This window comes from Ovis aries, chromosome 16, assembly GCF_016772045.2.
Source record: "Ovis aries strain OAR_USU_Benz2616 breed Rambouillet chromosome 16, ARS-UI_Ramb_v3.0, whole genome shotgun sequence".
In the NCBI taxonomy this organism is placed as follows: Eukaryota; Metazoa; Chordata; class Mammalia; order Artiodactyla; family Bovidae; genus Ovis; species Ovis aries.
In genome coordinates this window covers 36066918-36083423 of record NC_056069.1, presented here as the reverse complement: position 1 = coordinate 36083423, position 16506 = coordinate 36066918, and the positions used below count along the sequence as shown (strand labels likewise).

At 35.4% G+C, this 16506-nt stretch overlaps 1 protein-coding gene across 4 annotated transcripts in view; it reads right to left on the bottom strand.

The window, feature by feature from the left end:
- Positions 1–16506, bottom strand: part of LIFR (LIF receptor subunit alpha) — a 110233-nt gene that overhangs the window by 25673 nt on the left and 68054 nt on the right. For all 4 annotated transcript variants that reach the window (XM_060400477.1, XM_060400479.1, XM_015101316.4 and 1 more), the window contains 6 exons: positions 10618–10792; positions 8316–8570; positions 4297–4426; positions 3696–3865; positions 2217–2362; positions 862–1024 (listed from right to left, as the gene is read on the bottom strand). In XM_060400477.1, coding sequence (XP_060256460.1) covers positions 862–1024; positions 2217–2362; positions 3696–3865; positions 4297–4426; positions 8316–8570; positions 10618–10792 — 1039 coding nt within the window. The remainder of the gene's footprint in view (positions 1–861; positions 1025–2216; positions 2363–3695; positions 3866–4296; positions 4427–8315; positions 8571–10617; positions 10793–16506) is intronic.

Here is a 16506-nt window from a genome sequence, read left to right as displayed (position 1 = left end):
GGCCAGCTATAGTTCATGGGGTCGCAAAGACTTGGACACAACTGAGCAACTAACGCACATTACATTTTTTGGAAGAAGTTTGATATTCCCTGTATTATATAGTGCAAATAAATCTTTTGCTATCTTTTATTGAATAATTTCTGAAAACTACACCTATTTCTAAATTTTTGCTGTTTGTTTGAAAGTTGATATCTGGATTAATCAAGAATAGAATCTCATTCTGTCTTTAAAAATTTTCATACTCATGTTTGGGAATGCATGTAAGAATTAAAGATTTTAAAATTTAAAAAATAAAAAACTAAAAAAAAAAAAATTTCATACTCAGAAAACCAGTTACCTGATTTTAAAGATATTTTGATCTGGGTGTACCACAGAAACTATAAAGTTCAAGAACTTGTAGTCCCAACCATCCTTAGGCCTAAGTCACAATATTTTACCAAATTAGCTTTATTAATAATTGCTTTCAATAAAGAAACACTATAAATAGATCATTATAATTAAAATACCAGGAATAGGAAGAAAAAGTATGAGAAAAACCACCCCATAATCTTACTAAATTTCAAGTTTGGTTTCCTGTGTATCATCCTGTGTATAATACAGTTATAATCATATTGTGGATAAGGCAGCTTAGCCATTTCACGTAACATAAGCCAAGCATTTTTTCGTATTATCACGAAACTAAAACCCATCATTTAAAATCTTTGTATGGTATTTTACTAGTAGGTATTAAATAATTACACAATTTATCTAAACATTCTCCTACTTTTAGTCACTCTGGTGACATTTTTGTTAAAAAAAAAAAAGGTATAAAATTTCAGGATCCATAGTAACAATTAGCCATAAATCATTCAGTTAACTTACTGGCTTCTGTGGTTAAACACTGTTTTTCATTGCTCCATTTGCTCCATTTCCAAAAAGGGTCAGTAGAACAACGAATCCGAAAAGTATATATGGTATATGGATTTAACTTGTCCACAGTAGTAAGATAATTTGAACTTTCTACCCCCCTCATTGTGACATTCCGCTATTAGAAAACAAACATATATATTACATATGTAATATCATGTGTATATGAATAAATATACATATACATTTATTTTTCAGAAGAAACCCTCCCAAATTTGCAACATAAATTGACTGAATGTCCTAAGACTTTACCTCTATAAAACCAAAGACAGTTCATCTACTATATTTTAATTCTTATATAAAATTCAAAATCAGTGAAATTATGTTCTACAATAGCAAAAAAATTAAAGTATATTTTTAATCCAAATGTTGAATCTAAGTAATAATGGTCAATTAAATTATGCAGAGACGATGATATTCTGTCTATGGTTAATGGTGATGCAATATGCCTTAATATAATTTAGTAATCCAAGATGACCTGGAGTATTAAATACATTATTCAGATATTTGGAAGCTTATTGGAGGCAAGCATCATTTATGCATTATTTTTTACATGGCACTTAGAACCCCTAGTGCAGTGCTAAACATGTAGAATATCCAACAAATATTTAAACCAAATAAAATTAAGATGAAGCAATCTGAAACAAATTTGAGGATTTGCCTGTCTCCGGAAAGTCTCTGAGTTCCCAATTACTTATTGCAAAGGAACTTTCTGTGTTACATTTTGTAGTTTGACCGATTTTTTACAAATTATCAGTACATTTCCAAATAACTATTTAAGTAGAATGTCATTTATTTTAGATCTACCCCAAATTACAAGATGGTGCAGCATAAAAGTCAACTTAAGTATTTAAAATGTATTAAAAAGTCATGTTTTGACTTATAATGACCAATTATAACTTGCTCCTATTGCTGCACTTAGCAGTTTTAAATATCACATCATCTCTCTGCTGCTGATTAGTCCATTAACTAACACAAAGGCTACAGCAAAAACTACTCATTCATTCACAAATTTATTGAGCGCCTGTTACATGCCAAGGACTATACTAGATCTAGACACATTCTGAGTAGCAGAAGTCATACTTATATTCTATAACACCTACTACTACAATTGTTTTTAAGTGCTAAATGTTTAGACCATCTAAAGTATGTATACACACACACACACACACACACAAAATGGCTCTTAGGAAAGCTCTATAATAAGTAATCTGAGAGCTTATACATGTGAATTTACTTAATTCTTTCTGAAAACTACGTATTTTATCCAAAATAATGTCGAAAGAAGTTTAGAGGAGAATCTTACTCACCAATTCATGCTCTGAGTTAGTTTTATTAATTTCAATTTGACATAACAGTTTAATTTTTGTAAAGTTGCCCGGTAAATGCCAGGAAAGTGTCACAGCTGTTGAATTAATATCCTTCACTTTGAGTGAAGTAGGAATACGGGGATGAACTGTAAATATAATTTTCAAAAATTACTTTAAAAGTTCTTTTCTAATATGACAAATGAGAGCCAAAGAAAACAAAAAACAGGAGATGTGTTATTAGTGCTGATCAACAATGTTCCACCCAGTGTTTGTGGAAGACAAACCTCACATTTATGGCCTGACACCAGGCCAGCATTGCTTAAGAACCATTCATGCTCAAGGTTGCTCAGTTAGCCCCAGAAATACTAAAAGGTAGTCTCTACCTTTAAGGAACCTCTCCTTTACTTGAGGAATGACAAACAGAAAGAAAGAAAATCAAAAGAGTATATACAGTAAATCCTAATGTGTGGTATAGATATTAACAGATACTGGAATTTGGCTGTAAGTAAGTGTAGATGTACAGTGAAGATGGGACTTAAGATGAGCCTTAGAGGATAAACCAAAGGAAATTGGCAAAACTATTGCAGAAAAGCATTTCAGGCTGGAGTCCTGGCAAGAACAAAGGCACACTGAAGCAAACTACACACTATATTGGATATACTGCATATACCAATTTGAGTGATAGAAAGAATCATGGGAAAGACAGGGTTGAAATGGCAGAGGGCAGATAAATACATACAAAACTGCCACTCAAATATAAAATGTAGCCTTTCTGATCTTAGGGGAAAAAAATCAAGAAATAACGAAGTAAGGCAACAGGACCATCTACTAATCACTTGTACGCTGTCTTCTAATGCAAATGGTTTAAGCCCTTAGCCCCCGACTATCTCTAAGAGAAGGCTTCTGTGCTACTGCTCCGCATATTGTAGAGCTGGTCTCAGCTGATACATGTGGAAAGACCACAGGAATGAATGCCAAAAGAATGACCTCTTTTATTTCTATTTTGATCTCTATATTAATAGGGTTGGTAAAAATTCAGAAATCATCAGTAGTAAAACGGAACAAACTATTTACTGATACATAAAACTACGTGGATGGATATCAAAGACATCATTCTTAGTAAAAATGCCAACTTCCTGTGGCGCAGTGGTAAAGAATGTCTGCCAATGCAGGAGATGCAAAAGACACAGTTCGATCCCTGGGTGAGGAAGATCCCCAGGAGGAGAAAACGGCAACCCACTCCAGTATTCTCGCTTGGAGAATCCCATGGACAGAGGAGCCTGGCAGGCTAGATACAGTTCACGGGGTTGCAAAGAGGCAGAAACAAGCACAAAGGAACACACGAATGCCAAAGGTCACACAGTGTATGGCTCCATTTACACACATTCCCCATATGACAAAACAACAGACATGAGGAACTGATTAGCTGTTTTCCACTTCTAAAGTTATTTTTAAGACACTGGTTTTGCAGCAACTTACCTTTTTCAGTTATGTTAACTAAAAGTGTTGATTCTGTCTGACCCAGAAGATTTTGAGCATTCAATGTAAAATTGTATACTTCTTGATTTGAAAGTATTTGAAAGAATAACTGGTAGTTTTCATTTGCGGACACTTCATCTCTGTTAAATCTAACATATTTCCCTGAAAAACTGAAAAAGAGAATATTAAGGAATATTAATTTCAAAATGGTAAGAGATACATTACAGAAAAAAATGGATGCGTAAATTTCAAGTAGTTTTTTTCAAAAAGGCTTATATTTTCAAGTGTAGATATATTACCTACTCAGGGAAGAAAATATATACAATGCAAAACACAGAAGAAAATAATCAGCCATATTCCCACTACCTAGAGAGTCTCTGTTCATATTTGAGGGTTCTTCTTTCTCGGCTTTTTAAAAAAAGATGACAAGATATTGAGTCTGCGATGTGCTTAAGTTAGAGTGTTTATAACATACCCAATTTTCTACAGCATATTTTGTTTTATATCTTTTATATAAATGAAATAGAACATCTTCTTATGTCATTTAACATCCTTCCAGTGTGCTCCTTACTGTCTGACAACCTCTCCCAAAGACCTTCACCTTTCAAATAAAGTGTAACTTGTACTGCGTGGGCCCGCCAAGGATGTCGGTCTTCCTGGATTCCAAGTGCAAATGATTTCTTTTAAATCATATGTCTCACAGTTCAGTTTTTGAGGAATGTCTGGTGGATCTAATTTAAAAATGAGAGAAAAAAAAAAGCAGTTACTTTCATTATATATACCTTCCCTAAAAAATGTTGCATTTTATAAATGTTAATTACATTTTGGACAATTTTCTTAAAAAATAAAATAATTTGCTTATTACATTTTGAATGATGCAGCAATTACCATTTTTTGTATAGCATGTTGTGTTAGAGTTCATATTACATTAGGAATGATGGATTAAAATATACCTAAGAGTGACTATTAGCTCATTCGGAAACTTCCTCCTAGCAACCTTTAGAGATCAACTATCATGTTTTTCCCTTAATCCCATTTCAGAGTCCATCAAATCTCTCAAAGGAACCTGTGTGCAACTAGTTCAATCAGAAAAATCTACAGGTTAAAAGTATTATCATCTATTATCTTTATATTGTAACTTGAAAAGAAGTACCAAATCATAAGTCAATATAAGTCATGTTACAAGTTCCAGAGTTCTTAAATAAGGACTGTTCTTACAAGGACTTACAAGGACTGTTATTTACAAAGTAATTCTTGGTAAAATTCTGCATCTCCCTATATTCAAAGTGACTACTGCTCTTTTGTTTTTTAATGAAACGAGTCTGTTTTTGTAGGGGCAAGACAAGAAAAAGAAAAAACAGTTGTCTTTGTTTTGACAGACCTTAGCGTGATAAATTAAAATTCTACAGTGTGACAATGATTACAGAAAGTGATATTTCTATCTTACCTAACCAAGCATACGCAGAAACTGATATTTCCTAGTCATTATTTTTAAGAGTTAAAAAATATTTACTTATTTTTAGCTGCACTGGGTCTTTGTTGCTGTGTGGGCTTCCTCCACCTGTGGCTGTCTTCATTTGCGGTGCACAGGCTTCTCATGGCAATGGCCTCTCCCACTGGGGAGCAGAGGCTCTGGGCCCATGGTCTTCAGTAGGCACGGCACGTGGGCTCAGGGGCTGTGGCGCAGGGGGCCTAGCTGCTCCTTGGCACGTGGAATCTGCCCAGACCAGGGATCAAACCTGCGTCCCCTGAACTGGCAGACTGATTCTTAGCCTCGTATCTTAGCCACCAGAGAGGTCCCTTACTGTCATATGTATCTAAACCATCTTCCAAGGAGGTTACGGTTTTGTAAACAATTATCTACTTGTTGAAAAACTCTAAAAGATACACTTTTAAAAACCTGTATTTTAAAAATAGTTCTCAGTTTATCAAACAAGATTTAGAAAATTTCACATACTTTCCGCAGAGATAAGCATTGCATCCTTCAAAGTATTTGGGATAACATTAAGAGAAATAATGAGTATTTATATGAAAGTTTAACAACTGGTAAATAAAACTAACAATGACTTATTTATTTTGAAAACCATTTTAAACTTAAGGCCAAACTTTTAGTCATTTTATTTAGCTCAAATACCCAAAATTTTGAGGATATTTAAAATGCTGATTATTTTAGGATCTGGCAGATTTTTTTAAGTTGAAATACTTAAAATCCAAAATAACAGGAGCAAACTAGACAGAAGTGGAAGGAAAAATTGAAGGAGGAAAAAATATGAAAGGGCAGTATTTAAAATGTAATGCTTTTCAAAAAAACCAACTGAAGCTAGATAAAAGCTTGGTATAAATCAACTGTCTTTCTATATAGCAGCATATAGAAAATGCAATTTGAAAAATCAATTTTTAATAGCACCAGAAAACATCAAATACCTAGAAATAAATTTACAAAAAGGCATGAAAGACCTCATCTCACTAAAATAAATGAGACAAAATCTAAATAAATGAAAGGCTATACCATGTTCATAGATTGGAAGACTCAATATTGTAACAATAAAAATCTTCCTAAATTGACAGATTTAATGTAATATCAATAAAAATCCTGGCAGGTTTGAATCTGTATGTGTGTGTAAGGGAAAATGAACAAGCTGATTCTAAAATTATTTTCAGCTTTTTCAGCTTATGGGTTAACAGGATACCCATAAGGGATAGAAAAGTGAATCTTGATCCCTAACTCACACCATAGCCCTTGTTACAGGTTTCTGAAGACTCTCTCTGAAGTGAAGGTTACCGCTGCTCCTGAATTAACAAATATTGATCAATATTTCAACCTCCAAATGTTAAAAATGAAAGCTAAATTATGAATTAAGTAGGTTTTCCCTACCACTGTAATAAAAATTAGAAAATTGTCAGAAATAATAGTGAATCTTATCATCTTTTAAGTCTTAATTTTTATCCCATTCTTTTACATGAATACTTCACTGTTTGGTATCACTTATCAAGTAGTTTCCCTTCACTGGTTCTTAACTTTAGACTTCATGATCATTTATGAGGGATGTTGTAAATCATTTCCTAAAATTCCATTTAGGAAAGAAAATTTTACTTTTTAAATTTATAAAATTTAAAGGTATCCTCACTCTCACTTGAATTCCAAAATGTTTACTGGGAAGGCAAGAAGTAATTAAGGTTAGAGCCATCAATCTGAGAAGGGCACCTAATGCTGGTCATTCTCTTGGAAATCTATCAGCAACTGAATGTAATTCATCATAAGTTTCTATGGAAGTGTAAAAAATGGCTGAAAGCAGCTGATATAGAGCACCACTGAGAATCATTTAAAAAAAAAAAAAGGCATAAGAAAAGTCATTCTGTGCCACCAGGGAAGCCCAAGTGATCAAAAGAAATTCACAAAATCTATTCACTACATTTTATATACTTTACTCATGAGATCCTCAGACCACTCAGAACTTTTAAGTTCAGAATGTGAGATGGAAGAGAAGCACTGCTGAAGGCAAAACCATCAGTGCTCCTAACATTACAGTTACCATAAGGGAGGGGAGAGAAAAACTCTACATACAAAATTATCTGTGGACGGATAACACAAGCCATCTAGGCAGGGCAGCCCACCGACAACTTCTGGAAGCATCATGGGACAGAGGTATAAGCATGTTAAAAGATGCCCCTGCATTCCAGAGAGTCCACGGTACACAGAGCACCGTGAGGGGGAACTCTTCCTCCCATGTCCTCCAGCCACCCTCCTCTCATCAGAGAAGTGCAGGTTATGCTTTTGAAAGATTTTGAGCAAAATCCTTACAATTTCTTTAATTTAGGTACTTTAAATAAAAAGGCACACTTTAATCAGGTGAGAAATTAATCTATATGAAAAAATTCCTAAACAATGGAAGATTATTACATACTAACTGCCCCTGACTCAACAAAGCTGTCAACTAAGAATTTTATTTATTTTTAAACTAAGAATTTAAACTAAAAATTAGCAGTTGAATGTCTTAAATCTAATTATAAAATCTGCAAATTATTTATATATATATTCTTATAGGGCTTCCCTTGTAGTTCAGTCAGTAAAGAATCTGCCTACAATGCAGGAGATCCAGGTTCGATCCCTGAGTCAGGAAGATCCACTGGAGAAGGAAATGGCAACCCATTCTAGTATTCTTGCCTGGAGAACTCCATGGACAGAGGAGCCTGGCAGGCTCTAGTCCATGGGGTCACAAGAATCGGACATGACTTAGCGATTAAGCCACCACCACATATATTCTTATATGGGGCTTCTCTGGTGGCTCAGATGGTAAAGAATCCTTCTGCAATGTGGGAGACCTGGGTTCAATCCCTGGGTTGGGAAGATCCCCTGGAGAAGGGAATGGCTACCCACTCCAGTATTCCTGCCTGTAGAATTCTATGGACAGAGAGGCCTAGCAGGCTATAGTCCATGGGGTTGCAAAGGGTTGGATGCAACTGAGCAACTTTCACTTTTACAAATTATACAGATACAATTATGTAAAAAACAAGCTTAGAACTCACCTGAACTTGCTTGAAAACAAGCAAAAATGCTGGTACCTTAAAACCCAAAAAACATTAACAGGAACTCTTCAAAAAAAAAAGTAATATACTTACATCCCGCAAAAACAACTGTTCCAAATATGTTATCTTCTACTGAGAAAACCACATTTGTTCCACTACTTGCAGAAGCAGAAATGTTGCGAATCTTGATTGCAACATTTTCCCCATCAAGATGGATAAGGGGACAATGTGTACTGCCAATCTGCGCTGATAACACTTTTTCTTGAGTCACACAACATACTGTTAGATCTGAGCCTGCAAGTATCACTTTGTCTTGAGGAAAAACCATAGTCTGAGAATCAGGAGGCACTAGAAAGAGCAAAAGGAATTATAAATACTTTAGAAGTCTTTTACATAAATTAGCCCAGTGTACATAAACCACAGTTAGGTACTTTGAAATAATGGTGACTCAAAGAAAAAGCCCCTCCAGGTTTCAAAGGAGCAAGACATACACAAGAAATAAAAATGTGTGTGGTTTTATTTATGATAGGGTGATAGTGGGGAGTGGAAGGGATTGTGGATCAATGTATATAGTTACAGGTTAATATTAATATCTAGGAAGTCCAAAGTTTGATATTAAGCAGGTTTATATCTACCATGTGAAAAATCCACACCAAAAAAACCTGTATGTTAAAGAATTCCACTTCTTTGAAATTACTCTATGTGTTTAGATCAGATGTCTTACTTTTCATTAACCTACATATATGGTTAAGTATTCCACATCCTAAAAGCACTTTAAAATAAAAAAAGCCCAACTCTCTCTATGTTAATGGAAGCCACCCCTTTGTTTTTATTTTCCTAAGTAGCCAATTTAAGAAAAGTATCTCTAGTCTCCTTTCTAACTACTCATTCTTTAATCTCCTGCAATCTGGCTTGTACTCTGCTACTTCTTAAAATGGTTCCATGGCCCAACTGCCCAATCAAATGGCCACTTCTTAGTAATCTTTCCTTCAACTTCCAGAGCATCTGGTATGTTGCCTAAAGTCTTCCTTTTCAAAATTCCCTTCTCTCTTGGGGTGTAGACTACTGACTTTTGCTACTCTTAACACTCTGGCTGCTATTTGCTTTGCTGGCCTCTTTCTTCCATCATCCCTCCTCATACTAGCTTCTAAGGGATCTGTCCTTGGTCTTCATGCCCCTTTCCTTGAGTTATGTTAGCCTCCAAGATTTAAAAAAATTCCTATCACGTATATTAATGATTCTCAAATACACAGTTGACCCTTGAACAATACAGGTTTGAACTGCCTGGGTTCACTTTTACATGGATTTTTTTCAATAGTAAATAGGACAGGATTTGTGGTTGGTTGAATCTTTGGGTGTGAAACCACAGATATGGGGGTTCCTCGGGTGCAGAGGCCAACTATAAATTACATATGGACTTTCCACTGCACAGAGGGTCAGAGCCCCTTACCTCCATTTGTTCAGAGATCAACTAGATAATTCCAGTTCCAACTAATCACCTGGATGCTGAACTTGTATTCCCAACTGACAATAAGAAGTTGCTCCCAGACACTTCACAGCTATCTCAAACTTAATACTCAACACATTAAATTTATCTTTCCTACCCAGTTTGTTCATATTGTTCTGTCTCATTGGACAGAATCACCAGATACCCAGATGCCCAAACCAATAACCTTTTTTGGCTCTGTTTTTCCCCTGCCAAATACACAGTCACTGATTCTGCCTTTTCAGTGTTTTCACACCTCTCCTCCTTTTCATTTCTAAACCCAGCTATCCTACTTCATACTTGTCTTTTGCTGAACTACAAGATTCTTATTAGTCTGCCTGCTCCTAGTCCCTCCTTCCTCTGGCCATTTCTCCATATAGTCACTAGAGTGAATAATCCATAATGATCCCCAGCCTTTTTAAGGGCTTCATTTTACTGTCAACAGTATTCCAGGCCCTTTCTCACACTGCCAACATTATACCTGCATATGAGTTTTGGTCAATGTACAGACGATTTGGGGTAAACTTGCAGATTCCTGCAATGTTCTCTGCAATAACTCTGCAGCTCACAGGGGTCTGCTCTATCGGCAAGAAATTGAGAGCTAATTTTTAAAAATACGGACTTGATATCATTACATAAAAATCTTAAATGTTCTTTAATGCTGATTCAAACTGATTTTTAAACCTAGACATTTATCTAATCCCTTAGAATGTTCTTTTAAAAAAACAGATTTCTGAAGCCTCAGAGTTTCTGAATCAAAATGTTCTGGGATGGAAGACATGGAAGATCCCTAGGTGACCCTTCTGCATCCAAATGGGGTTCTGAGAACTAAAAGCTTAAACTCAGCCCTACCCTTAAGCAAGACCAATCTAATTCATCTGAAACAAAATTTTTTAAATAGGCACTTACAAGAGATGTTCTTCAGTAGGCTCCAGTCACTCCACTCTTTGTGACCAGAGAACTGAGGATCGTCAATGTAGCATCTAATCCCCACATAGTGAATGGCACACTCCAGGGGCATGTCTGAAGTCCAGTTCCAATGATGAACTGTATCTTTGCCATTCAGAGTTGTACTGTAGGTCACCTACAAAGCAAACACAAACACAAAACTCTATTTTCAAGTAGTATGTTCTGCTTTCCTTTAGGGTTAAAAAATAGACTGTATACAATTACCAGCAAAGTAAGTAAAACTGTTTTCTATAACATATTAAGGAGAGCTGGAGTAACAATAACTATGATTCACTTATATTTACTTCTTCAACTTTAGGGCCTACTTCTTTTTACACTGATATTCATATTATAAAACACTCAATACACTTCATGAGAAAACATACCATTGCCTAAAATGGTCTCCATTTGTCATAGAAAAAAAATTTTAATAGATTTTTATCTCCAAGAGTTAAAATCAGAAAGAGAAGAGCATTTCTACAAAATAAACTATTACTTTAGATTAGATATATTTTTTATAAAAGCACCATACATTTCAAACTTTACTTTTAAATATGCAATTGATAATAATATAAAAATTTTAATTTCAGTTGTGGAAAATGGGGAAGATTTTAATCAAATACATGAAGATATACTAAAAGTGACCTTGGGACTTGTGGTTAAAAATAACAGATTAAATAAATGTATTTCCTTCTCTTTATTTCATGAAATTCCTCTAACAACAATAAAAGATTAAAAAAAAAAAGGCACAGATGCACATGGGCAAAAAATTGAAAAAACAACACCAGTAAGATTTTGGACACTGGAAAACAGATGGGCAAAGGTAACTGACTCAGAAGACTTGAGAAGAGCAAATCTTAAGCCGCCAGCGAGAAAGTCAGAAACAACATAATTTCGATCATAAAAAGGTCACAGGGCTCAGGAACTGGTTGTACTAGGTTATCCTGGAAATGCACAGTGCAGGTAAGGTGCCAAACTGGTAGCCTGACTAAAAGTTACTTGAAGATATATTAGGCACTCAAATCCCCTTCCACATTTTGTTCTACCAAAGGACTATTCTTCACCGTGGCTGAAGAATGGAGATTAACCCTTTGTAAAAGTGAAATAGAATTTCTCTGAATTTAATAGCCCTAGGAAGAACTAACAATGGGGAATACCATACTAAAAACAGGGAGACTGCTAACTATGCATTCTAAAGGCTGGGGCACTCCTCCCTTTCTACCCTACTCAGCACCCAGGATACTGACAGCCAAGTGCATATTCACTAGGTTAGGAGTCTAAACAAACTTTTCTAAGGAGTATATGAACAGGTCAAGATAAAAACCTAAAATAATATTAAGATTTTTACAGCTTGACAGTCCATCCTAAACAAGTATAATGAAGCACTAGTCAACAAGTCCCACACAGGCAAAAAGAAGTTCCAGTTAGACTTGCTTTATTTTTTAAGACTCTCACTTAAATAAGAGCAGCAATCAGAATGACCAGAAAGTGAGAAAAAGTTATAATATGAAAGTCAAAATTCAAAATAAAGAAAAAAGCAGCTTGAAAAACAGACTGCATAGAAAGAAAAATAAAAAATTGACATCTGATATCCTCAGAGAAGAGATACTGCATCTATGAAAGAACATGACAGAAAATTTTTTTTAAATGACTAAGAATAAAAATGGGATCTCTTGTATATTAAAAAGTACATTAATAAAAACTTCAAAAGCACAAGATAAAGTTTAGGAAAAATTGCTCAGAAAATAAAATATTGATGCTAAGGATGCTAAGAAGTCTTAAAATACTAATGTAAGAATACTAAGAGAATTAGAGAAAAGGTTAGAAAGGTCCATCTCTAAAAAACAGAAATTCTAAGGAAAAAAAGAGAAAACAGAGGAAATCAAAGACATAAAATATGAAAATGTCCCAAGCTGACAGGCATGTGTTTTCAGACTGAAAGGGGCCTAACGAATGTCCACTGCAACAGATGAAGATAAATCCATAATAAGAAACAAATAGTAGAACACCAGGCTTCCCTGGTGGCTGAGAGGATAAAGCGTCTGCCTGCAAAGCAGGAGATCCGAGCTCGATCCCTGGGTTGGGAAGATCCCCTGGAGAAGGAAATGGCAACCCACTCCAGTATTCTTGCCTGGAGAATCCCATGGACAGAGGAGCCACAGGGTCGCAAAGAGTTGGACATGACTGAGCGACTTCACACACACACAGTAGAACAATGGCTTCAAAATCTTGAAAAAATTTCCAACCTAGAATTCTATACCCAGCTAAACTAGCAATCATGAGTGAATGTAGAATAAAGACATCGTCAGAAATGTCAAATCTCAATGTTTTTACCAAGTAGCACTTTACATTCCTACCAGAAGGGTATGAAAGTTTCGACTGTTCTGGATCTTTACAACATCTGGAACTGGCAGTCTTTTAATTTTATTGATAACTAATTTAAATTTTTTTAGTAAAATATATTGGCAAGCTACCTGCAGTTAGCAGGGTATCAACAATAAATAGCAAATAAATTTAAGCTTCTACCAAAATGAGAAAGTAAGATGAAGACAAGGAATTCAGGAAAAAGAGAGTCCACCATAAGAAAAATAAAAAAGGAATCCTCTGGATGAGGATGAACCACAGCTTTCTAACAAATGTGTTGAAACATGTAGAGGTTTGTCCTGAATGGGTTACAGGCATGCTCAGGTATTAATCTCTTCAAACCAAGGGTTGGCTACTACAGGTGGAGGCTTCTGGAGCTTCTGAGAAAACTCTGGCCATGAGAATACTTAGCTATTTATCACATTCTGTGCTTTTCAAATATTGGCAGCATCCATGTGAACTCTTATATGACAAAGGCTGGGAAGTAAGTCAGAAGGCCCTCAGAGACATTTATTCACAAAGGCAAAACTGATAAAATATTAATATGCTTGAACATTTCGTTAGATTTATACAACCTAGAAAGAATTTGGAATTGAATTAATGAAGCAGACAAGTAAAACTAAAAGCATAAGACAATATGAAAGGATGTACCCCCTCCAAAAAAAGGAAAAAGTAAGAACAGTATACAGTACTTGGTTCAGCTCGAACAGGGTTTATATAATCATAACACAAATAACGATTACTGGCCTACCAAAAATTGTAACAGAATGATATTGGAAAAACAGGAAGTGGAAAGAGCATGAGCACACATATAAATGCATATGCATGGGAGAGTGTGTCTGCGGCTGGGAAGTGAGACGGGATTAAATTCTTATCTTTCATCGTGGGAAGTTAATAAACAGTGCTTAAAACTTAAAATGAAAAGCGCTCGGCTGGAAGAAGCACAAGCTGGAATCAAGATTGCCAGGAGAAATATCAATAACCTCAGATATGGAGATGACACCACCCTTATGGCAGAAAGTGAAGAGCCTCTTGATGAAAGTCAAAGACGAGAGTAAAAAAGTTGGCTTAAAGCTCAACATTCAGAAAACTAAGGTCATGGCATCAGGTCCCATCACTTCATGGGAAATAGATAGGGAAACAGTGGAAACAGTGTCAGACTTTATTTTTGGGGGCTCCAAAGTTACTGCAGATAGTGATTGCAGCCATGAAATTAAAAGACACTTACTCCTTGGAAGGAAAGTTATGACCAACCTAGACAGCATATTAAAAAGCAGAGATATTACTTTGCCAACAAAGGTCCGTCTAGTCAAAGCTATGATTTTTCCAGTAGTCATGTATGGATGTGAGAGTTGGACTGTGAAGAAAGCTGAGCACCGAAGAACTGATGCTTTTGAACTGTGGTGTTGGGAGAAGACTCTTGAGAGTCCCTAGGACTGCAAGGAGATCCAACCAGTCCAATCTAAAGGAGATCAGTCCTGGGTGTTAATTGGAAGGACTGATCATAAAGCTGAAACTTCAATACTTTGGCCACCTCATGGGAAGAGCTGACTCACTGGAAATGACTCTGATTCTGGGAGGGATTGAGGGCAGGAGCAGTAGGGGAAGACAGAGGATGAGATGGCTGGATGACAACACTGACTTGATGGGCGTGAGTTTCAGTGAACTCCAGGAGTTGGTGGTGGACCGGGAGGCCTGGTGTGCTGAGATTCATGGGGTTGCAAAGAGTCGGACACGACTGAGCGACTGAACTGAATTGAAAATTTAAAAAAAAAAAGAGGAAGAGTAACATAAATGTGCTAACTGGAAAAATGGAGACAATAAATAACCAGCTAAAAGAACTGAAATGCATTGTTTATAGGCAAGAAAAACAAGAGGAAGAAACGGGCCTGCATAACTACCAGGTGTCACACACATTTTGGTCTATGCAGAGCACAGCTTCCACAGCTGTTTGTGAGGCTGTGGGCAGAAATCTTCAAGTTGTAAGTGAAACATTATAAAAGAAACTTATAAATGAAACATTTATATTAGTAGTGTTTCATGATCTTTAGTGATCTTTAAACTATTACAAAATAATAGCATTATCATCTGTCATAGAATGACTGATTATAAGCAATTCTGCCTTAAATACTAATCCTAACAACATAATTACAAATAAAAATGTCACATTTTACTATGCAAAGGAATAACATTTTAAAATTAATTTGTTCTATTGCTATTTTTCTTGCTTCTTGCTATTCTTCTTCAAAGACCATATTCCCCAAAGTAGGGAATTACTATTTTGACATTGCTATCTTATTATGCATCTTGTGGCACTGAGGTACACAACCTTAGAATAATATCTCCATTCATTTCTGTCTGATTTCACTTACATATCAAACAGTATCCCTCTTATTCTAGCATCCCTAATTTAGGGGAAAAACACCTATTCCCCAAAGGAAGTAATGACAATGAAGAGCTGTTAATAGCTTTATAAATATCATATCATTTACAGTAGCAAATATTAGCACTACTTTACAAATAAGAAAAAGGTTTTGAGAAGTCATCCTAAGCTGGTAATTAGTAACCCAGAATACAAATGTTAGACCATAATAAAAAGCTACACAATACAATTTTAAAGAAGCCATAGTTCTAAGACAACAATGCTAGATGACATCAAAGTTGGCTGCAAATCAGACTGACATTAAAATTGAAGAAAAGAGAGAGCATTTTAGATCGAGGTAATTAGAATGGGCTTCAAAATAAGGATTTGACCTGGGTCATGAAATGTGTATCCAGTTTACACAGGTGAAAAGGAGAGGGAGGGCATCTTAAATGAAGATAACAATACTGATTATGTAATATAAACTTTACTGGTTAAGGGAAAGCACAGAGTCTGCAATCAACTGTCAGTTGGGGTTTGAGTCCTGGCTCCTTTATTTGTATCTTCCTGAGACTTTAATCTGAATCTGTAACATGGGGATGATACTAACAGTGCCTCCCCCAGAGGCCTGTTGTGAAGATGCAAATTATTAACATATAGAGAGCTTTTACATCACCAGTATCACCAGAAGCACTGGATACATGATGACCACAATTATGGCTGCTGTTGTTTCAAGGGAGTAATATATAGGTTGTTTATAAGGAAAAATAAGATCATGACTATGAAACACAGAATAATTCCATTTATTATCTGTACTATCTTACCTATAAACTTTGGCAAAAAAAATTGTAAAATCATGTTCTTCTAATTCTTAACTCTATAACTAAGCATATATCAAGTACATTAAAGAGTAAAAGGATAAAGAGGGAATTCCCACATACTAGCTGTCAACCTGTTTTACTCACTATTCCTCAGACAAAGAACAAACTGAAGACAGACCATAAAGTAACTATTCATAAACAGTATTAAAAAAAAAAAGCAGTACTACTAATATAAGAATGTTATTTTGGATTGAGATAAATTCAAACTTACAGATTTATCCAAAATTTCTCAACAATTACTAT